At 37.8% G+C, this 23,571-nt stretch overlaps 1 protein-coding gene across 6 annotated transcripts in view; it reads left to right on the forward strand.

Moving 5' to 3' along the window:
• MARCHF1 (membrane associated ring-CH-type finger 1) overlaps positions 1 to 23,571 on the forward strand; it is a 226,914-nt gene that overhangs the window by 85,795 nt on the left and 117,548 nt on the right. For 2 of the 6 annotated variants that reach the window (XM_088056926.1, XM_088056928.1), the window contains exon 3: positions 11,383 to 11,591. The exons of 3 other annotated variants lie outside the window; for them this stretch is intronic. In XM_088056926.1, the coding sequence (XP_087913052.1) occupies positions 11,493 to 11,591 (99 nt within the window). In that variant the 5' untranslated portion in view covers positions 11,383 to 11,492. Of the gene's footprint in view, positions 1 to 10,992; positions 11,114 to 11,382; positions 11,592 to 23,571 lie in introns of those variants that run through there. One more of the 6 variants, XM_088056927.1, reaches the window with a different exon arrangement.

Raw genomic sequence — 23,571 nt, forward strand, 5'->3', positions numbered from 1 at the left:
TGGATATATTTGTAGCACATGGGCGGTTGGATAGTAAATCTTTCAATCCTGAAAATTAATTTATTAAATGTTTTTAATCAGGAGATTGACAAATCTGACCCTTTGTTAATTTAGGCTCTTAATAACCCCTTCTGACTTTAAAAAATGCAGTTTTTGAGTGAGAAAAACAAGAAAAAACTTGTTTTGTCTGAAAATATTCCTGGAAAAGATGACTTCAGAAAGTGTACTGGAGAGCAATTGTAGCTTTTTTCATGATTGTTTTTGATTGCTATGGGCAAATGATGAAAAATCACGCTCACCAAAGGTGAAATAGCTGTGTGGAGGAGGTGGGCACTCTGAAGTGCTTAGTAGAACTTAAAAGAACTGTAACTGGTATTGGATCTTCTTAGGCTGGATTTTCCTCCAGTGCTTAAGTAGGAGTGTGATTACAGAACAAGTGCTTTTCAAAGTATCCTCACATTGCACAGGAATTAACTCCAAAAAGTACTATTTTTATGTACTACTTTGACTACTTTTACTTTTATTGGTGAGAATTCAGTTTTTTATTGAAGCCTGAAAGAAGAGATAAATGAAATAGCATGTTACATTTAATCTTATCTTCCAAAGCAAAGCATGCAGGCAGAGGTAAGATAAAAGTATGATTAAATTAGTCTTGCAATGTTTAGAAAGCTGGTAATGGGGGGTAACCCAAAGAAATATGTAATTAAATCTGTGGAAGAGGTGTGTTAATTTGGAAGGAATATTTAAGACCCATAATTTTCAGAAATACATTGGGAAAGTTGCAATGATGAGCCTGGGAGCTTATGTTGGAGGGCTTTTTTCCTTTAGGAAATAATTTTATTGTCTTTCTTCTTCTGCGTGCCTCCCTGCTGAATTACCACTGTTAGATCCTAAGCTCCATGGAAAAGTAACAGAAAAAATAACCTTCTGGCAGAGTCTTGATTCTTTAGTCAGTAAGTAACACACAAAAATCTGAATAAGTTTTATTTCAGTATTGCTTTTCAAAAAATGTTTGCAGGTTTGAAAGTAACCATTGGATCCTCCAGAACAGGAACTCGAGGGATTTGTTTTCTGAACTACTGCAATTTAATGTATTGTGTAATGTATTGTGATGATAAACTCAAAGTTAGTATGGCCATGTCCATCTAAGTGTAATAACTAATTACAGCATTAGGTAAGCATCATAATGCCAAACTGTATTTGATTTGAAATTAGTATCTTTATATTAGTTATGTGACTCTGCTTTTGGTACGCTTCCACAAATTTAAATTACAAACTTAATACCATTTTTTTTTTTGTCTTGTGGTTTAATAAGACTTTGAAATTCTTGTTATCTGGAGAAAATTAAGAGGGATGAAGAAAAGTCTTGTGCTTGTTCAGAAGAATGCTGTATCACAGATTTCTAAATTTAATTATCTTTATTTAATCAGAAAAAGCATTCCATGTTTGTTAAAGAAATAACTTTTTCTGATTTCATTAGTTTCTCAGGCATGTAGAGTTTCAGCCAGGGAATGTGCTTTGTTTTGAACTCAGTCAGTGACCCCTGTAAAAATGTTTAATTAACTTTTGCCAATGTCAATATAGTTCTATTATACTCAGCAGGCTGGATGAGCTCCCTCTGGTGGCTCATTTACATTGAGGTTCTGTTCTTCATCTCTGTTTACTCAAGCAAACAAGGCTGCTGACCCCAGGTATCAGTCAGGCATCAGTTCCTTCTGGGCTTACACTTTAATTGAAAAACATCAATAATTTCCTTACAGAATGAAACAAAAGCATTTAAATTCACAGGAGGTTCAATTCGTTAGCAAAGTAAATAAAGAGCTTCTGGGTAACAAAGTAAGCAAATACAACCAAATTACTTCCTTCTAAGTCAAAAGTACACAGTAGATGGATGGCAGTAGTTTAGTCGTGTCACCCACTTACAATAGTGCTTATTGTTAAACTTAGGAAATATTTGGATATTAAACCAAAATATTTGGATCTTGACTATGAAATTGTGGAGTTTAGTATCAGCAAGGAGGAGGCAGGGTAGCAAGTAAGATTACAAACATGGGCTTCAGGAGACCAAATTTTGGCCTCTTAAGGGATATTCTTGGAAGAACCCCATGGGAGCAGGCCCTGCAGGGAGGAAGAGTCCAACAGAGTTGGTTGATATTCAAGGATTGCTTCCTCTGGGCTCAAGAATGATGCATTCCAGTGAGCAAGAAGTTTGGCATAGTTGGCAGGAGATCTGTGTGGATGAATAACTCCTGACGCTGCTCAAGCCTAAGTAGGGAACACACAAGTGATGGAAGCAGGGTCAGGCTGCTTGAATGGATATAGAGAGGTTGTCAAAGTAGAAATGAGACAAGGAAGGTCAAGGCCCATCTGAAATTAAATCTGGTCAAGGGAAAGCAAGAAAAGGCTTCTTCAAATACATCAATAATAAAAGGAAAAATAAGAGTAATGTGGGCCTGTTACTAAATGGAGGGGGGACCCTGGTAACAGGACACAGAGAAGGGCAAGTTACAGAATGCCACGCTTCCACGGGTCTTCACTGGCAAGACCAGCCCTCGGGAATCTCTGACTCAGGAGACCATGATACAGCGATGTTGTAAGAAAGATTTTCCCTTAGTCAAGGAGGATTGGGTTAGAGAACACCTGGTGGTGAAGACTTGACATCCACAAGTCCATGGGCCCTGATGGTATGCATCCGTGAGGGCTGAGAGAACTGGACAGCACAGCCAGACTGCTCCTGATCGTCTTTGAAAGGTCTTGGTGATGAGGAGGGGTGCCTGAGGCCTAGAAGAAAACAAATGTCACCCCAGTCTTCCAAGAGGGCAAGAAAGAGGATTCAAGGATCTACTGTCCGGTGAGCCCCATCTCAGACTCTGGTAACGTGATGGAAGGACTCATCCTGGGAGTGCCTGTCTGTACCCACTTGGAGGACAAGGAGGTGGTCAGGAGTAGTCAGCATGGATTCACTAGAGGTAAATCAACAAAGATGATGAAGGGACTGGAGCATCTCTCCTATGAGGACAGGCTGAGGGAGCTGGGCCTGTTCAGCCTCAAAAAGAGACAACTGAGAGGGGAACTCACCCATGTCTGTCAGTATCTGAAGGGAGGGTGCCACGAGGATGGAGCCAGGCTCTGCTCAGTGGTGCCAAGCAATAGGACAAGAGGCAACAGGCAGGAACTGATGCACAGGAGGTTCCACCTGAACATGAGAAAGAGCTTCCTTACTGTGTGGGTGACAGAGCCCTGGAACAGGCTGCCCAGAGAGGCTGTGGGGTCTCCCTCACTGGAGATACTCAAGAACTGTCTGGACACATGTTGATGACCTTGCTTGAGCAGGGAGGTTGGACCAGATGGCCCACTCTGATCCCTTCCAACCTGACCCAGTCTGTGATACTGTAAAGAAAATGGTTCAAGAATGTGAAACCTGTGGTTTTAAAGTGGGTTAATCCTGTAGATGAACTACAATATGAGTTAAAATGAATCTTGGTATCAGAATTCATTTAAGCTATTTCATAGCATTAAAGAGAAGCATAATCTCACTTTTTGCAGTCTTTTTAAAATTAAGTAGCCAGGGGAATTTCTGGGTCAAAACCACCAGTAAATTTAAAATGCGTTTTCCCCCTCCTTATGGTAGTTTCTACAAATACTTTCTAATTCCATACTGTTGCAATTTAATGGAATCCTTACCCTACTGGCATTGAGCCCTCCTCTCTCTGAAGCAGTGGGAGAAGTTTTGAAGACAAATAATGTGAAAATTGGACACAAGGTTAAAAATTTGTTCAGTATAGAAGATTTTTCTTCTATTTAGTTATTATCAGTAAAGCAGGTTACTGCTTTAAATAAAATATTATTATTATTTAAATAAAATATTCAAGAGTTAGAGAATTTACAGTTTTTGGAATATGAGTATTTAGACAAAGATAAAATTTTGCTTGGAGAAGGAGAAAAGGGTCACAGCAGATGAGATTAGGAGGGAAATAGCAGTGTTTATAAGGTGATCAGATAGCCATGTGAAAGGGAAAAACAGAATATAGTCAACTACAGACACCTGTAGGAAGTTGAGAAGAAATATCTTTAAAAAATTGGTTTGAATGAATATTCATTTGTATGTTTAAATTATGTCTTATATTTTTTCATCGTCCTTAAACATTCTAGCAGCTGAGATTCACGAAACAAATAATGCTTAGAAAGCATGGCAAATCTCTAAATTGAAAATCTGTAGACTTTCTGTATTCACAGAAATGGACCTGTTGTTTTTTGATCACAAATTGTTCATCTTTTTTTTCATCAAATAACAATTGAGAACACAGTCCGTAGCATAATACTGTGTACCTGAGTATCTACATTAAAAATAAACAATCTTAGTCTTCCAGTATAATTGTATGTGGTTAGTAACAGAAGCAGGTGGGTTAGCAAATAATTTTCTTTTATGCAAGTTTTTTAAAACAGTTTCCTACTGTGTTCAAGTTCAGAATCTCTTTGATGTTGGTGATCAGATTTGAGGAAATTACTGGCATGCTTTATTCAGGACTTAGAAGAATTGGAAATAACTTAGTTGGTGCACCCTGGACTGTTTACATTTTTGCAGCTGATGAGAACTAGCATTTTCCAGTCATCCTTTCATAAAGGAATATGCTGATCCAGACTGATCCTTAAATCAGTCTGTGCTCCTGGCTGCTGCCCAATTTCTTTTTCCTGTTCTACCAGTACCGTAACTGGGTTACTTGTAGTATTGAACTTCATCCTGTTTGTCATGCTCTCATCTAGAAGATTGTCCAGGTCTTCCAGGATTGTGCCCCTGTCCCCTCCTGTGCTGACTGGCAGCTTTGAAAGTTGGCCAAGAACTTGAGCCCATTCTTACGAAGCAGCGCTGGAACTCTTTTAAGATTAATGGATTCAGGTTTGCAGCATTTAACCCAAAACTAAGCAGGTGGATTCCACTGCTTGCTAAATTTAGATGCTTCTGTTATAAAGACTGTCAGCCACTTCATGTTAAAGAGCTGTTTAAAAGACCTTTTTCATGTATGTCGTTTAGAAGTGGGAGATAATACTTTGTATTATGGCAATGTCTTTATTTACCTTTTACTCTGGAGAGGAACATGGACAACACCATTAAAATTTTGTGTGCTGGTGGAAATGAGCAGCTAGGCAGCATGGCATTGAGATTAATTCCACCACTACAAATGCAGGAACATAATTTTATATATTATAAATATATAAATATATATTGTTCTGAAGTGATACTGTCTTTACATTGCTGAAGGTCAGCAACATTTGTAAGCAGAGAGGTGCTTGAGAGTTCATTATGAATGTAGATGTTCCTCAAACCTGAACTACAGAGGTAATAGGACCTCTTAGTACTTGTGGGCAGACACACAGGTTGGGTTTTGCAAATTAGAATAAACTTAGTAGGAGTTCTGTCTGTGTACTGAGTAGCTAAGTTTCACTGTAGTATAAATAATTTCTTCAGTGGACACCTTAACAGCATAATTTCAGTTCTTTCTTAGTGTAAATTGGCTAAATACGTAGTCTGCCCATTCTGCCTAAAAATTGGTAATTTACTTTTTCTGACAGTTTTTATAAGTTTTAGTTACATTTAAACAAAAATTCTAAATTCTAAATGAGCTGTTCAAATTACTGGCAGTTTTTAGAACTTTACAAGTCTTCCCTTGTTCCCTATTTCATGGGGATGCTGTAGTGTGATGAGGAAGTAGTATGCTTGGTTTAATTTAAATAAAGTAAACTTAGTGCAAGCACTACACTGGAGGCATCTGTGAAGGTCTTTGTGTTTGGCAGAGAAAATCAGTTGGTTTTAATTCTCTTTGCTGGGAGATAATGAAGATAATTTGTTTTAATAGCTGATTTATCACCACTGTCATTTTATATCTCACTTTCATTGGTCTAAGTTTTGGCTAGGTTAACTTTTATTTGAGGTACCAGTCATATTTTAATTCAGTCTCAGCTATTACTTTTTGATTTTTAACTTGCTTTTTGACTTGTACCATCCTGTGACCTTGGATTTTCAGATGTTCTAGAAATTTTCTACTTAGGTAATATATCTGCATAGAATATACAAGTGGCAAATAGATTCCTCTGTATTCCCACTGACTTCTGTTAGTCTCTCAGTGGAGGGCAAGATTGCCTGTGCTTAGTAATGCTGTTGATGAAATTATGTGTAATAATGTACAATATCTGTGAATGGCAACGTAGAAAAATATCCAAAGACATTAGTTTGAAATTTTCAGTTGATTGCTTCCTTAATACCTTTAATACACCTTTATTGCACTAATGCACCATATTACATTATGTGCTACTTCTCAGCAGTTCAGTCAGTTGCAAAGCTGAAAGAGGCAAGGAAAAAAGCTGCCAAAACCTCCCTGAGGATCTAGTAACATGATGGCTGCATTCAAATCTATACCAACTTCATATGGCATTTAAAAAGCAGCTTCTAATATGATATCTCACGGCCATTCATTCTTATTTGTGAAGAATGCAAATTCTATTCAAGTTTTTAAAATAACTCTTAAATTTTGCCTCTGCTAAGGACTTACTTGAACATGAATTCTGCTGAAAACTTGCATTCCTGATGCTCCTCCATTTGAAGCCAGCCCACAGTGCAGAACAGTATTTAGGATATATTCGTGCACATAGCAGAGAACAGGTTTTCCCATTTCCATCTGGTATCTACTGCTTTGGAATGTTTGTGTTTGGCTAAAGATGTCTTTCATATTTGCCCTAATTCCATGACCAACTTTGTGGTCCTGTAGGCTTAAGGCTTGGGAGAAAATCTAAAGGAATTTTTCATTTATCTGAAAATTTCATTTGGTTCTAGTGTCAGCTTCAGGATGCTGTGGAAGCCCAAGGGATTGGTTTACAACAGTCCTGTTTGAACTGTTAGACTGCATTGGACTACTGCTAGTTGCACTTTTAATTTAGGTGTTGGGAGCTTCTGCTAGATAAAGTGACTGCACTCATCCCAGTTGATCATGACCTAGCACTAGTGTCTGTCTGCTTCCACAGCTGCTATAGAGTTCAGACTTTTGTCTCTGCACCTAAGTTGTTACAAGACATGCAATCCTTGTTAGGTCGTAAAGGGTCATAGCATGTACAGTGTTTGTAACTTAATTTTGAGGAAAATTAAAGTAATTCCTAAATCTCAGGACTATAGGACTATATATATGTCTATACCTTCTTGTATATTGTGTATTTGTAGCCAATGTGTCTTTTTGGCAAATAATGTGGAGTCAAAACAACCAGCTTGAAAGTGTTTTATGTCCACAATGATTTTTATTTTTATTTTTAACTTCAGTATAGCTTTTGTCTGAAAGAGCATATAAAAGCTGCAGTACATCTTATCTAAAGATTATTTTATGTGAGTAAAAAAGAGCTAGAATTACCTGTTTCTGATAGTGCTGTTTATGCAGGTAAACTTATTATGCTTTTTTCAATTCAAGAGTCTTGTACAAATTTTTTTGTAAGCGATGGCAGAGCTATTAACGTATATAAGAGCTATTCTATATAAGCTGCCAGTGAACTGCCAGTACACTAGTACAGTTTCCTTGCAATTGTGTTACAATAGAATTGTCTTGCTGTCTTTCATTCTCTCATTGGAACTTGCATCACCATGGTTGAACCATTAACCATAGCTGATCAGATTGTCTTCATAGTTCAAAGCAGGAGTCTCATGCAAATGGGTATGCTGAGAAGATGACGTGCTCCTTCCTAAATTAAAGTAAAAACATTGTGTGTGTGTGTGTGTGTGTAGGGTTATAATTCTTATCCCTTTTTGCTGTCACATTCTTATGGAAGTGCCTCTAGGGAAGTTTTGTGCAGGGAATGTGTGTGTCCTGAGTGTGAGAGAGGACACCGTACCCGCAGAGCCATGTGTGGAGGGAATAGATGAAAAGATTTAATGTGTTGCAGGTGAGAGCAGAAACTCAGGGTAGTCCACAGCTTGGGAGTGGATAGATACACATTGTGAGACACTGGGAAATTATTTCTTTTGTCCTAGTTTCTTTCATGGTCCCCAAGATCTGACTGGTACTCTTCATAAAGTATGTACTAAGGGGAATGTGTTGGGTGACTGAAAATAAAGTTGGATTCCTTGCCTTATCCCGAGCTGGGATTAGTAGGGTTTCAAGCAATAAGCAAGAGGAGGGAGGGGTGGTACTTCTCTTTCCTGTAATTACTTGCTTCAAAAACTGTGAATTATATTAATGTAAATCAATTACTAATACACACCCAACACATACTCCTTTTCTCTGCCAATGTCATTTTCACCTGCTCCAGGTGACCAGTTCTCTTTTGTTATTCTTATCCTCTTGAGACTGAAACCCTATCAAGCTGCTTTGCACAGCAGCTTCATACTTCACCGAGCAGCTGTCACACTGTCCTTCAGGTGAGGGATGGCTCTGAAATCACGACTCTTTGGGTGGTACGTTCGCCAAAATTAGCATTCTTTAAATAGAACACCACAGCCTGTTCACCATGGAGGATAAGTGGAAGTAAATACACTTTCTAACAAGGTGGGTTGTGTGTGTATATATAAAATCACTTTATTTACAACTTTGGGACTCTGGGAGCTAAAAACGCATTGTAAATTGAAATCAATCATTTTGTTGTTTCTTTAAGATGTGCTCTGATGTTCTGAGATCACAGAGATCACAGGTGTACTAACACCTTTGCAAAAGTTCTGTAATTCTATCACAGTAAACTTGAAGAAGCAAAGACGGAAAACTAAATTTTAATGAAAAATTATCCCAACCACACATCTGCCATTGACTTTTACAATGTGCATCTGGATGTGTCCTGTATTTTCCAGCAGCTTCCTTACCGTTGGAGCAGTGGTGATCTCTATATTTCTAGGTATAGCAGCATGAGGCTTGATTGTTTTGCCACTTGTTTTAGCACTTAGGCTGAGAAGAGCCATGTTCACCATATGTACAGAGAAGGCAATTGCACATTAATTTGAAGTCTCCACATGATGAAGAAATGTAATTAGTAAAATAGTTAAGCAGAATGCAAGCATGGACCTATCTAATGCTAAAAGATAGCTCTTGTTTGGAACTAGGGTGTTTTGTTGGATACACACTGATGTTACAGGTACACTATGGGGGCAAAAAGGGGCCCCGCATCATTTTAAAAAAAACTAAGCACATCACACCCTGTAAGGTCTTTATTCTGGCTAAAACAGGCATAGATGGGATTAAAGAGATTACTGGTTAACCCAGAAATCTCTGACTTAAATCTCAAGTTAATATTATTTCAAATGCAGAATTATTGGCACAGTATCAAAAGGTAGGTTGATTTTTTAAAGCTTAACTAGACATGAAAGCACATTTACAGGAAGGTTCCATTTAAATACCACAAATCCTCTACTTTTCTATCAATATTTTTATAAAAGAGGTGAGTGATTATCATGACAAAGCAGAATTCAGGTTTAGAAATTCTTAATCTGGTTGGGCCTCAGAGGAAGGAAAAGAGTTTTTCTGTAGCTTTAAAACATTCTATTGAACTAAAAAGGAATTTCCTTTACATTATAATCAAGTTTAAGATTAACAGTTAAACTTTACCAGCCTGGTATATGACATGTCTTGTCTTTGAATATTTCTGGAATAAATTTTTGATTTACCACTGTCTTGGTAGAGCTGGAGCTTGTCTTTTTTTCCTTTATTTGTATTCAGAATTCAGGACAATTTCCTTGGGTACACTGGAAATTATTTAAACTTACATTGAAACTGATTTTGGAATGTTGGAAATTAAAAATTGAATTAGCATGTGAAATATAATTTAAAATGTGTAAAAGGAACTGTGTAAATGCCAATGGAATTAATTTTATTTTTGTAGATCTGTTCCATGACTATGGATATATAGAATATATTTATATAAATATAAAAATGTGCACACTTGCAGCATCTCTGAACTCCTAGCACAGATTGTTTCTTTGCTAATGCATTTATAAACTCTTCTATTCCAGCCTATCAGTATACCTTAGTTTAAATCAGTGACGTAAAACCAGGATGGCAACCTGAACCAGATCTCAATTCATCTCAAGCTAGTCCCTTGTAAGCTCTATTAACTCAGACTGAGAAATAGTAACTAAAGTAGTGGAGAAGTGAATCAACAGTATTTTAAATCCTCCCAACTGGCTTTGCAAGAGAATCCAGGCTGTTTATAATGCTATTATTTCTTGTCAGAATTCTAAGTGCCACTCTGTACAGCTGGAAATAAAGATGATGTATTTCAGGGTTTGGGTAATATTTTTTTTTTCTTTAATTGACAGCATATTAAAACATTGGTGGTACTTGGTGTGGGATTTTTTTTCTTTTTTTCTTTCCTTCTTGTGTTATTTATACAGCTAAGAATTTAACTTCTGATCTAATAATTTCTTTACTGTTTTTAATCAAAATCAGTTTTATTGGAATTCCTAATACTTATCAAAGATAATAAATGTCTTAGAGAAGGATAAATGATAGGGCTTCCTTCATATCCATTTTTGTAATTCACCACCTGGGACTTGTGTTGTTTGGCATTTGAAGGGGAGGGGGAATGTGGACCAGTTTTCCTGGGGGTTTTGCTGCACTGAAGCTCCCCTAAGTGACATTCCCAGAGCGTGTGCGGCTGCTGGAGAGGCGCAGCAGCCTCCGGCTCGTCCTGCTCAGCCGGCTTCAGGGGAAGTCTCGGGAGAAGAGGAGCGCAGCAAAGGGTTAACTTTTTACTATCAACCTCAGAAAGGCATATTTGCAATCCCTCCCAGTCTTGTCTCCCTTTTTTTACACCTCGTTTGCTCCCCGCTACTCCTCACTTCAAGGCAGATCCTTTGACCTAAGCAGATTACTGTAGACGCATGAAGGACACGGCAAGCTCGCCGGTGCTTTTCAAGGAGGAGATTTTGGCTCCAAAATAGGACACTAAGCTTTTCAGCCTTCTGCTGCTGTACCTAGCGAGCACGGGGCGGGCTCTGGGGGTGCCCGGTGCGCTCCTGGGGAATCGGATGGCAAACAAAAGCACAAGTGGCAGCTGCTGCAAATGTGGGAGCCTGTGCCTTTAGCGGGAAGCGACTGCTAATAAGGGCCTGTGAGACCTGGGTTTCCTTGGTTTCCATGACAGTTATTAGGTAACTCAGAAATTGAATTGTCTCCCACAGTGCTCTTGGGGGATAGTGTATGGCGGGGTGCTCCAGGGACACAGACTTGCAGCAACTCATCACTCTGAGCATGTGAAACTCCCTGGATTGTTGTGCTTTACTTCTTTGTTTGCCGTGTCTCGCTCGTGTTTGCAATTTGCTCTGCTTTGTTGATTTTTTTTTTTTTTTTCTTCTTCTTCTTTTGATGGAAGACCCTGGCTACACCGTTTCTCAAATAATATTTTCCCCTTTTTATTTAGAGCTGAGCTTGGCAAAGAGAGGATATGAACAATTGTACAGGTGGGCTACTCGGGGGGAGTGAAGATATAAGGCATCCAAACAGGTACTGGCAACCTGCAGCTCTGTAAAAATGCCACTCCAGCAGATTTCTGTAGTTCCAGCGCGGGAGACTGCCAGCAATGGGAGAAGTTCAATGGGCACAAAGAAAGAGAAGAGCAAGGAGGCGGAGGTAAGAGGAAGGTCCCGGTTTGCTGGGCCAGGGTGCCTTTGCTAGGCGCTGGCTTTGGCTGCCGAGCGGGATGCGGCGCTGCTGGAGCGCTGCGGAGCGCTCAGGGGTGCAGCTGTAGCACACTGCGGGGGATGCTGTGCTGGCAGAGCCTCTGCCTTACACACACCACCAGCCTGCCTAAAAAGTAACATAAATAACGGGGAAGTTACAAGCTGTATCGGCGGGGTTTAACATTTTCATTGGAATGAGTGCAGCATGCTAGTATCGGCAGTCGTTGTTCCTTATAAGCTGTCAAGTAGCAATTTCTTTACAATAGGTTGGATGAAAAAGTAGTTTTAGCTGAAACTCCTCTTTGTTTAAAACCAACAAAATTACTGTAGTAAAGCCTGTCTTTCTAATGTGCGTGTGCTATAGGCATAAGCTCTATGACTTAGTCTTTTTACCATTTAAAAGGCATCATTGTTTGGTTTTTTATCTCTTGGACTTTCTTTGATTCATAAACATACAGAAGTGTTGTTTCATCAGTAAATACCGTATCCTGTTGTCTCCTGGTTAAGAAGAAGCTGTAGGTTCATATTGCATGAATGGTTAATACAAAAAAATAAGTACAGATAATCTGTGCAATTTTAATGGTATTTTTACCTGTAGGAATCTCTTTTGCTATGTATAGATTAAACATGTATTGTGCAAGACCAAAATAAAAAGAAAAGCATCCCTTCCAAACCTAAAACATAAGTAGTTTGTTGGTAGATTTAGCCATAAATGTATGTAACATAGACATCTGCTTTTTACAGACATATTTCTTGTCTCTGTGCTTTTCTTTTCCTCTTGCTGTATGGAAACCAAGGAACTATTGGGAAAACAAACATGATGTCTTTTAAGTATCATCTGAGAGACTGTGACAAACTGCATCCCTGAAAGAAGTCTTTCTTCTTGTGGATTGTGTGACATAGTTTTCAGGAAATTGTTAAGTTCAACAGATGGTTGATATTCATAACAGGTCTGTGTGACTGTGGAAAAGTATTGTTTGGGTTTTTATTAATTTTTAAATTTAAGATAATATTTTTGCTCAATATTTGGCTATGACAAGTTCACTGAAAGTGATTATTCTGTTTTTCATTTGAGCACTTTGGTGTAAGTAGCATCCTTCCCTGGAAGTAGTCTCCAGTTGTTAACTAGTAGCACAATCATAAGAGTCATAATATTTTGGGATTCTGTCCTGAAATGGAAAATTTTGATTTAGTTTTATTTTTTCATTAATTGGTTAAAGGTGAAGGTTCACATGAGAAGGTTCTTTGTATTAAGACTCAAGGCATGAAACACAGAAATACTAAGCCAATTACCTGGCTAGAATTGTTCTCTGGCATTCTTGTTTTAATTTGATCATTAGAGTTAACTGAAGAATACATGCCGTATTCACACAGGAGTCAGATAAATGTGAGACTTAATTTAGAGGGCTGGAGGAAGTGTGGAGATTCTGAGTTGTGAGAATCATCTTGCACACTTTTCTGTTTTTTGGTTTGTTTTTTTTCTCCTGTGAGCACTGGGTTACATCATTTCATCAAGACTCCAGTGTCTCAGAAAACAATTTCTTCTTGAATGTTGTGGAAGTTATATATCAGGAAAGAGCAAAATGACACAGATAACTAAGTTCATTAAAGTTCTCTTCTAAACTTAATATAAAAAGTACCAAGCACCAACCCTACAAAACTCCCAACCAAACTTAAAGTACATGGTACTCATTGAAATGTATTTGCCAAACGGCTCTCTGCTGGTCAGACCCTAATCATCCTGCTCGAATTTCTGCTTATCCTATAAGGCTTATGGCTGGAATTTATACAGTGTAAGAACTCCCTAGTGTTATTGGTGGAGGTAGTAGCCCAAGCAGTAAAGACTTTTTCCCATAATATCTACGTATTTAAATTATGATGATGTTCAGGTTTGTTACGTGGATGTAAGTTTGGAATAGAGAACCAGCCTTTTTATTGTCTAGACAGAGATTGCTCAGGCTTATGTAGATGGTGCTCTACCCCTGCACTGTGTGGTTCTCACAAAGGGAGACTCCCCTACCTGGTACTCAAGTGTTTGTGTTGGTGAGGGTCTTCTGTGTTCTTGGTATTCTGATATTGTTTCTGCAAGTACCTGCTTCCTCTGCCTTTCCATTAGCAGGCTTTTTGAGGTGAAAGCTAAATGAAGTAGTTAAATGGACTTCTAGCTGTGAGCATCAAGCTGGTTGAGGTTGAGGAAGACATGAAAAAAGGAAATTTCTGAAAGGCCTTCCAGTTGCTAGGGATAACAGCTGTCAGGATTGTATGCCAAATCCTGTTATTGCTAAAGAGTTTCATGTTATGTTCATACAACAGCAATAAAATTTATGAAGAAGAGTTCATCTTCTGTCTAACTGCAGAGCTGGATGCAGTGAACTGTTTCTAAGCTCATGGTGAATTCGTAAATCTGCCTTAGTCATACACAACTGAGGTTCTTAGTGATGCGACTCATTCTGTAATGCTTTTCTGTGATTTTTAGATGCTCGTACACATGCTGTAACTGAAGGTTTTAATGTGTGTCTGTACACACTCATAGGTGGTTGCCTGGTCTATCACTAAGGATGGTGAGTGCAGTACCACTTTCGAGCCCCAGGTGCCCATAGTGGACCTCTGTCCAATATTGGGAGTAGAGGTGTGATAACAATGGCTACAAGGAGTGTTTACGGTGTTCTTTGTGGGAATAAAAACCTTAGTGCAGGCTATTCCTGCAATATTTCCTTGATTTGCCTCAATAATTAGCAAAGTTGTAGCTAACAATGGAGTTTTACATCAAATTTAGCTATAGAGCCTCTTTGAGTGTAGCCTGAAGATGAAGTAGGTCTTTTCCATAATGGAGAAGTGAAGATGCTTAGTTGTTAAACAATCTATTGCAGCAGCTGTACGCTACATTTCCATGTGAAACTTCTGCTAGTTTGTTTCACTGATTTTAGGAGAGTTTACCAGTCATTAATGCTACTAGTTTTGCCCCAAACATTTAAGTGTATGAGCTGTCTTTCTTACTCTTTTATTAGTGCAGTTGGAAAAGCTGGTTGCAGAAATGGAGACTAAAGTGCATTCACAACATGACATGTGCTTTTTTTGTTTGTTTGTTTTTTTCATTAAGTAATTAATTCAGCTTTCTTCAATATTTGAGAAATATCATAAGTTTATAGGGAAGTGTGGAATTGGGTGTCTGTGACAGAAAAAACCTTGTGTGTCTGTTTCAGAAGAGTTTACTAATAGAACTGTTGTTAAAAGTTAATTAAGTCAGTAACCTAAAGATGAAATTATGCCATCAAGACTTCAAATTTAGTTTTTTTAATACGTAGACTTCAGTGCCTTGGGACTAATGGCATAATAATATATAATCCCCATTTTATATGTATGTAATATTTCAACAGTTGCCTTGAACATGGTTGATGAAATGCCTACTTTGGCTCATAATTTTGTTATTTGCTCATGAACATACACTGTGAAGTTCATAAAGTAGCCTCAGTTTACGTTGACTATTGTATGGGCATGAATTATTATTCTAAAGGAAGTTAAGTACAGAAAGAGAATTTCATCCAGTGAGAAAATTGGACAGGGCAAATGAATGAAGGTCAGCAAAAACACTAACCAAGAGTTTGCAAGGGTCATTGAATAAACTGCTATGGCTAGTGTGGAAAGCCAGACTTGAATGTTGTATACTTAGAGTGGTAGGAGCAAGTTTGTAAAAGCCAAAGATTGTGATTATGTGGTAGAGAAGACACTCCTTGATGCCAAACTAAATGTGCAGATACTGCACCTTTTCAGCTTAAACAGTTTTCAGTACATGGTACAGGAAAACTTAACTTGTTCCTGAAGGTAAAAAAGTTTCGGAGTAGAAGATAACCTTAATGAAGAAAGCAGTGGCAGACATCAGTCAATCTTGATTTGGTTACTTTGCAAATCTTTGATTAAAAGAAAAGAACCCTAACCAAATAATGGTTTTTGGACACATTAATATGCTAGTATAACTTGCTTGTTACAGTGATGAGTCTTACTCTGTTGCCCCAAAACCTAACCCAATATCCTAAAGATGATACAAAATTTAATATTCTGTATTTCACAAGTAACAAATTAGCCATGTTATTGTTGCTTTATTTTTAGTTTTGATTCTTTGCTCATAACTGGTAAATGGTTTTCTTCTCGTGCCTACTGTGTTTCTCTGGTCTTAATATTCTGGCAGAGGTGATGAAGGCTCTTAGTTTCCTTTCCCAGAACTTCACAGAATGCAATAAATTGCACGGAGGAATCCTCACTCCACTGTGTGTACATTGGCAGGAAATTTAGTTCTGCATCCTGCACAGTTCTAGGCTGTGAAGGAAACTTTGGACTTCTCTATTCTTCAGCAGTTCTTTTTCATATTCTGCCTTCTCAAAAGCAGTAAGACAGAACGAGACCTGTAACTTTGGAGGGTTAAAATGTTACCTAGGAAATATTTGGCATTTATGAAGGAGTATAGTAAATCGCATTTGAACTTGGTGGTTTCTCTGTACAGTTTGTACCTTAAAGAAAAAAAGAAGATAGTATGTTGCTCGAAATGATGTATGCTCATTTCTTGTGTAGAGCATGCATTATTTTTGTAAGGAGATCTTCAAATCACAATTGAGACTGAAACGTAAGGGGTCTTGTGAACGGCACTTTTGAGTGGCTGCTAATGTTTATTTTAAGCACCAGACTAGAGTAACTGCTAATGTTTGCCTTAAAGCTCATAAGTCGTTTAGGAGGAATTGACTTGTTTTTTAAAGGAGGAAGCATCAGCTAAATGTTATTGATGGCAATGAATTGTTTTATATTTCTCTATGTTATCTCACTTGTTATATACTTAATTTTAACTAGATGTAATGATAGATTAAATATTTTTACTTCCTTATATGATACAAAGAAAGTGCTTTTACATTTCTGTTAAGTTATTTTCATGGCAGTTGTGAATATACAGAGATATTTGATATTTGAAACATGCCTGTAATTAAGGAAGTAAGGTAAAGGCTTTACATGTTGTTTTATTGCCTTCCAACCTTAAGTCAATGTATTGGGTTTTCTTGCGGGGTTTTCTGTCTGGTTGTTTTGTTTTTGAGGTTGTGTGTATGTGTTTTGTTTGGGTTTGGTTTAGTTTTTGCTTTTACATAGGGAGGCATAATGTTTAGTGTAGTTAAATTTGTTAGTGGCTTTGTTCGCTTTATCAAAGGTTGAAAATACTGTAACTCCTAATATGTGACAATTTAACTTATACCAGTGCTAATAAAATGGCTTAAGGCATGCAATGCAAGGAATAAAAGTCTTCAAATTGCAGGATATTGGTGAAATAATTAATAAGCCAGATGGATGGTTTTGGTTTTGTGGCTAATTATCTCACATTCTAAAAATTTCTTGGGTATAACTTAACAGATAAATAGATACGGTCATTTATAACCAAAAATACACTGGGATTTTTTTTTTCTACGGAAAGGGTTAGGGTTTTTTTTTTTTTTCAATGACAGCTGCTTGGGAAGAGTCATGTAATTACAGTCTTTTTAGGAGGTATGATTTTTTTATTCAGCAAGAGATGTGGGGGTGGGAGAATGGGGAGGAGAAGATCTAGCATATGAATCAGATTACTGATACACTCTTTCTTGCTTTCCCTTCATAGTTTTTCTTAATGTAAAGCTCATGTTGAACATGATGTCATACACAACTATGACAAAATCTCTAATCCTTTTTATCATCAATATTATATGGTATTTCTTCTTTTTTCAACATGACCATTGTTTGGACTTGAATGCTATGTTTGCATGGAAATCCAACTGCATCTGCAGTTTAAGACACTTCCTAGTGAAATTTGTCTGGATTTTTGTGGTGATAGATTGCTCCTGTGATCAATGGTTGAAGTGCTCCCAAAGCACACCCATAAATTAGCCTGTGGCATGCTTAGTTATCTCTAAGATGTTTTAGAAAATTAAGTTCTTTATCAGTAATTCTTCTGGTCCCTGTTTGGGAGCTATTATTATTTTGGTCTGCTATGTGATGCTTATGACAAGCAATTTCATGACAGTGACAGAAATGGGAAATGTTAACATGCTGGGTTTGTTATAATAATTTTGAAACATTGTTTCTTTTTTTTAATATTTCTGTGAATAAAAACATTACTGTGCTCCAAGCAAGAAAACAAGAGATTCCTTGCTGTGCTTTTCTTAGCATGCTTTGGGATAATGCAATTCTTTATAGGCTGTTTTTCCTGATAAGATTATGCAAAGGCTACTGGCTGCATGGTAATTCTTTTTGGTCGGGCTTGTTATGAAAAGTCCATAAAAGCATATTTCTCCAATTTGGTGTGTATTGACTAAGCATCCAACACCAGTATTGATTTTGAAATTGATCTTTTCATTGATAATGGATTTGAAGCTCAAAATTCCATATCTCAATAGCCTTCTGCCTCTTTATGTCTGTTGCCAGTGCTTACAGTCTTCTGGCACATGTCTTGTTGCTGCTGAAGTCTGACTATAAGTCTCATGAAGAAAGCTTTTATAATTCCTTTTATCTCTGGAATTCCCAGCTCCAGTGAATTGAATTGGGCTTTTGTGTGTAGTTTTCCTCTCCTATTCTGTAATGCCTCTGAGTTTAAAATATTAGGCTTCAGATTTAATTTGATTTGGATTTCTCTTTAAAATTTATCTGAAGTTTTCCAGAGGAAGAGTTTCCATATTAAAATTAATTGTAGAATTTTTCTGCTCAATGGTGTTTTTTAAAAATAAATGGAAAACCCAACAAACCAAAACCACGAACACAAAAGTTTTCCATCTTTAATTGATGGTTGTTTTTCTTGTCTTCAGCTGTAAGCTTCTCTGCTTTAGTTTCATGACTTACTTGTGTCCTGAATTACCTTGAAGCAATGTCTGTAGCTGAGACAGCTGTGTTGTATGTGTTGTAGTGCCTAAACCTGGTAGCTGAATTTGGTACCAGGAGCTGGATACAGTTCAGGAAGCTGAAAACCACAATTTACTCTAGGTACCTTTCACACTGATTTCCATTATGAACAGTGTTCTGTGAGCTGTTTGCCCTGGTGGAGATGCTTTTCTTCTGGGGGGTTGGCATGTTACAAATAAAGTTCAAATACAAGTTATTGAAGGCAGAAGTTTATCATCAGCAAAGCCTGTGTCCCAAGACTCATTTTAAAGAAGTATTTTTGTATCTAGTCAGCATTTTTAGAAAGAGCTTCCATGGTCACATCTATCCCACCATATCCTGTTCTGTTTCAAGACAACTCTCAGGCATTGAAATCTGGTTGCTGGCAACTGTTTGATTAGTTAAGAGACAATATAGTAAAGGCTCAGATTGCTTGAATATACTGCCAACTTTGCAGTACTGATGCTAGCCTGATAGGTTTCTCCAGTTTTGTCTGAATCTAGCTATCTGAACAAGAAATTTTTAAATCCTGTGTATTCAGGCATCTCGAGTTCTATAAAATTATTACTATTAATACTAAAATTGTTATTATTGACAGTAATATTTAGTTCTTCTTAACCATGAACAAAATAATGCTGAGTTTGGTATGACTATTTTTTTTTTCCTAAGGCAGAGAATACCTGCCCAACTTGAGGGTCTTTCTCAAAGACACTGTGAATGCTCCTCAATCTTGCCATGAAAGTGAAAGATTATTTTCTGTCTAGTGGAGACAAGACTTTCAGCTCAGGTCACCAGCTTTGGAAGGTTCCAGCTTCAGAGAATTGTCATAGGCATATTAGAAGTGCAGTTCTAGTTTCTGCAGTGTGCACATGTGTAAACTACTCAAATTGCATGAGGCTTCTTGATTCTTGTCCTTTAAAATGAAGTGGTTATTGCAGATCTGCTGAATTCTGTACTTAGAGATGAAGGCATTGTTCCACAACAGAGATCACCCAGGGTCTTTTACAGCCCCTGGCCTTCCTTCTGCTGCAGAGGCTTTTCTTGTGTCTGGAAACAATTGCAATATGTACATTTGTAATGTTATTTTTTTTTTGTGTTGTTTTTTTGTTTGTGTTGTTTTTTTGTTTGTTTGTTTGTGGTTTTGGTTTTATTTTCAATAGAAATGCAAGGTTTTGTATTGGCGAGTGTAATTTGACAGTGTAACCTTACTTGTAATGGGAATACAAGCATCAGCTGCTTTACATTCTGGGGTGGAATGATTTGATTTTAATAGGAAGACGGAGGGTGGCTGTCAGCCTACTTTGAAGTAACAGTGGATCTTTCAACTCTTCTCCTAGACTTTGAGTGCTTGAGATTCAGGACTTCATTTCCCTATCAGTGCTGCCTTTTAAAATTGTGGCAGCAGGAACAGTATGTGTAGTCAGTGGATGCATTTCCTTGTTCAGAATATGTTTCTTAGGACTATCCATGTTGTAGAACGAAATTTTTCAGTTGTTGGCATGTTTATACCTTCATTTATCTTGGTTACTAGCCACGTGTATCTAGCTGTGTAGTCATAGGATTATGTGAATATGAAAGGTTGAATAATTTTAGTGTCAATATCAAAAAAACTCTCTCCTTGAGTGATTAGGTGTATGTCTTAACCCCCTGACATGTGATTCTAAGGAAACCCTTCTAGTTTGCTTGCTAGATATATTTGAGATTACAGCTGTATTTTACAGTACCATCATGCTGAAACAGTTTAAAGTAGTTACAGTGATGTCTTATTGATTTTAAAGAAATGCTTGTCTTATTAGAGAGATTTGTTGTCTAGTGGCAGCCCAAATAGAAAACCCCCACGCTGTCATTTCTCTTAAAATATCGTGCTTGCAGATGCTTAAAGGGAGGCTTTTCCACCCTGTACTCTACCATTACTGCAGTAGCCAGTTGCAATGGCTTTGTTGTTTTGAGAGGGATAAAGATGCAGCAAACACTTCACCCTCTTAGTACTCCCTGTGCTTCTGGGCAAGAAATCAGAAACCTTCAATTCAGTGTAGGATATAAATGTCAAGTATTCAGAGCAAGAACAAAATGAAGTGAGGGTAGGAGTCAGACAGCAATGCCATGTCAGTATTTCTAAGTTTTAGCTGTATTTAGCTATTCCTTCCATTTACTTCAGACGCTTTATTTGAGAGGAAAACAAAATTCTTCTGATCACTTGACTTCTCCAGTGGTAGGCAAGACATTACCGAACAGTTAACTGGTCAAGCCTTGTGAAAACGGTGCACTGTGTTGGTGAAGCAGGTGTTTGCCCTTTTGGCAGTGAACCCTGCAGTGCTGGTGAGTAGGCACCAGGATGTGTGGGTCTGCTGTGCCACACTCTGGGTGCAGCTAGGGTGCTGTGGTCAGGTAGTGTACATGGCCCAGAGAAGGGTCAGTTTGGTAGCTGTGAACGCTGCATGCCTGGAAGGACACTGCATCTGCAATTTTCTAGCCACTCCTAGACTTCTGCTCTGAATACAAGAGCTCAGACACAGGTGGGAATGTGAATTGGTTTTCCTGAACCGTGTGACAGTGCTGTCTCACTGTTACAGATGGGCAGAGACAGGAATGCCTGTTAAGACCCTCTAATGCTGCTGCAGTCTCCTCCAGTGAGGAAAGGAGGTCACAGCATGCGCAGGGCAGCGCTGCTGTGAGCTCTGCCTATCCACATGCTGTGCCTGAAATCTGTTTCAAGTCTCATTAGTGAGAGTGCCCACTGTAGCCCCTGTCTGCAGGTGGTGTGGTTTGGCCCTCCTGAGCCACAGTGAGAGTACTGAATGCTGGTTTGCTGTCCTCTTCACAGGATCCATGAATAGCCATTTAATGCATGAAAATTGTGTTATTTTTGATGGACGTTTTTCTGCTGTATTTCTTCCTGCTCCCTCTATCATCTATGAATGCCGTGCTTTTACAATTTGACGGACGCCTTGCAGTGCTCTGACTTTGGTTCTAATTCCAGATGTAATTTTCTGTGCTTTCATTTTTCTCCTCTGAAGTTAAGTGTGGCCCTGCTCCTTCTGCTTTCACAGAACATTATGAAATCCCCCAGCGAAGTCCATTTTCAAAGGGATGTGGATGTGTTGTTTCCTGTGGGTGGATCCTGTAGGTAAAAAGTTTCCATGGAAACAATAAGCCCTTATGCTTTTACTGTTCCTACATAATCGTGAAAGTTGTGTGCATGCGGTACAGTTTGGATCAACTTATTTCTTATGTGGAGACTCCATGGTTTTTGCCATTTTAAGCTTCCTTTAAAATGAAAATGTTAGTCACTTATCTCTTGTGCATGTGTTGAGCGTGGTTGAGAATTTGGACTACTTGTTTCAGTGTCCATTCAAAATTTCTGAATATTAACACATAAGAACTAAAATCATAAATTTTAAAAACCTGGAAGACAAATAGTAGAGTTTTGATGTCTTTTAAATATTTCAGTGTTTGGGGAATTTTTTTTATTCAGCAATACAGTCTTTATTTTCTGTGATTTATATGTTCATAAATCATGTTACTGCTCTTCTGTGTCTTTGGCAGATAGGTAGAAGGGCAGTTTAACATTTTCATCAGTTATTTCAGGATTCTGGTGTTCCAATCAGGCTCACAGTCTATATTTGTGATAACATAAAACACTTGGTAGGTCATGATAGTGCTGTCAAACCAAATATGCAAGGAGTTAAAAAGAATCACCTTTTAAAAAGATGGTGGGCTGAAAGATCATAATTCAGAATTGCCTGCTTCAAAACATTTCAAAACTTCAAAACAAAGAAAAAGTCAAACCACTGAGAATAGGTTTTGCATATTTTCACAGATTGTGTTATCAAGCTTTTTCTCCACAATTTTAAAGGCAAGGCAATGGTTTGTAAGAGAGATTTGGCAATCTTGCTTAATAATACGACTCTAAGAATGTGCATTGCTTTTTTTACTTCCAGAGGTTTCATGGTTTCAGCATCTGTCACCAGCTAGCCTGGACAGAAGATTTTAAGTTAATTTAAGATCTTAATGTAGAACTCTCTGCTTTTGTATTGCTGCTGTCCAGGTGTTTTAGGAGAAATATGACAGAATCAGTTTTATCTCTGAAGCTGATGTAACCTTTATTGCCAAACAGCTAAGCTTAAACAGATTATGGCATGACTGGGAATAGCTATTCTGCTGCCACACTTCACAGTGCTGCCATAAAACAAGTGACTGACCTGCCCTTTTAAACTTTGAGGTGTCACTTTTGTGTCTGTTCTGAAAAAAATGGTTAACCTCCAACATTTTGCTGAACTCAATTTATCCTGAATTAGGGGAAAATTTAAATGTGATGATTGGGTTGTTGATTCATATAATTATTTTTTTTTTGCTGAAATGATTACCCCAGTTCATATAGATGCCTCTGTATGGTAACTTAATGTACAGATGAGTGCAGGTGAAGTGTGTCTGACTGATGTTAAACTAAGCTCTTCAATGTGATGTCTGTTTTGTTGTTTGTTTTTTCCTTTGGAAGCCCTACATTAAAACTTGATACTTTCTGGTGTGCAGAAGCATATTCTATTTGCCATTCACTTTCTGGCAGGAGAGTGTTTGGCACTGAGTAGAATCAGAAGGGTGGAATGTTTAAGATTCAAATGCTATACCTCTACTCCTTGTGAGGTATTACTCTGTTCAAAATAAAAACAAGCAAACCCTGCTGATGTTCTAGCTCTTCTATCAAGTAATTTGTCAAAGTAGACCTAGCCTTGAAATCAAACATTTTGACTGCAAAATAGGTTTTATGTCTCCTTACATTATTGATAATGAAAATTTTGGTGACACTGAAAATAATAATGTAATATTATGTGTCACATAAGTTTAAGTGGCATTATAAGACATGATAGCATGTCTGAGTTATGTCTGCAGTGCAAATACCTATTCCCAATTTTATGCTACTTCAGTTTAATGAGAGAAAAACTAAACTGTATTTCTTTGGTCTTGACTCTGCCTGAATTGCTGCTTAAATACTTAATGGTGAACTACCACTTCAGATGTAGTTTGTAGAAACAGATTCGCTTACTGTC

Source organism: Pseudopodoces humilis, chromosome 6 (assembly GCF_049639895.1).
Source record: "Pseudopodoces humilis isolate 2021_Gansu_Grassland_sample_001 chromosome 6, ASM4963989v1, whole genome shotgun sequence".
NCBI classification, from domain to species: domain Eukaryota; kingdom Metazoa; phylum Chordata; class Aves; order Passeriformes; family Paridae; genus Pseudopodoces; species Pseudopodoces humilis.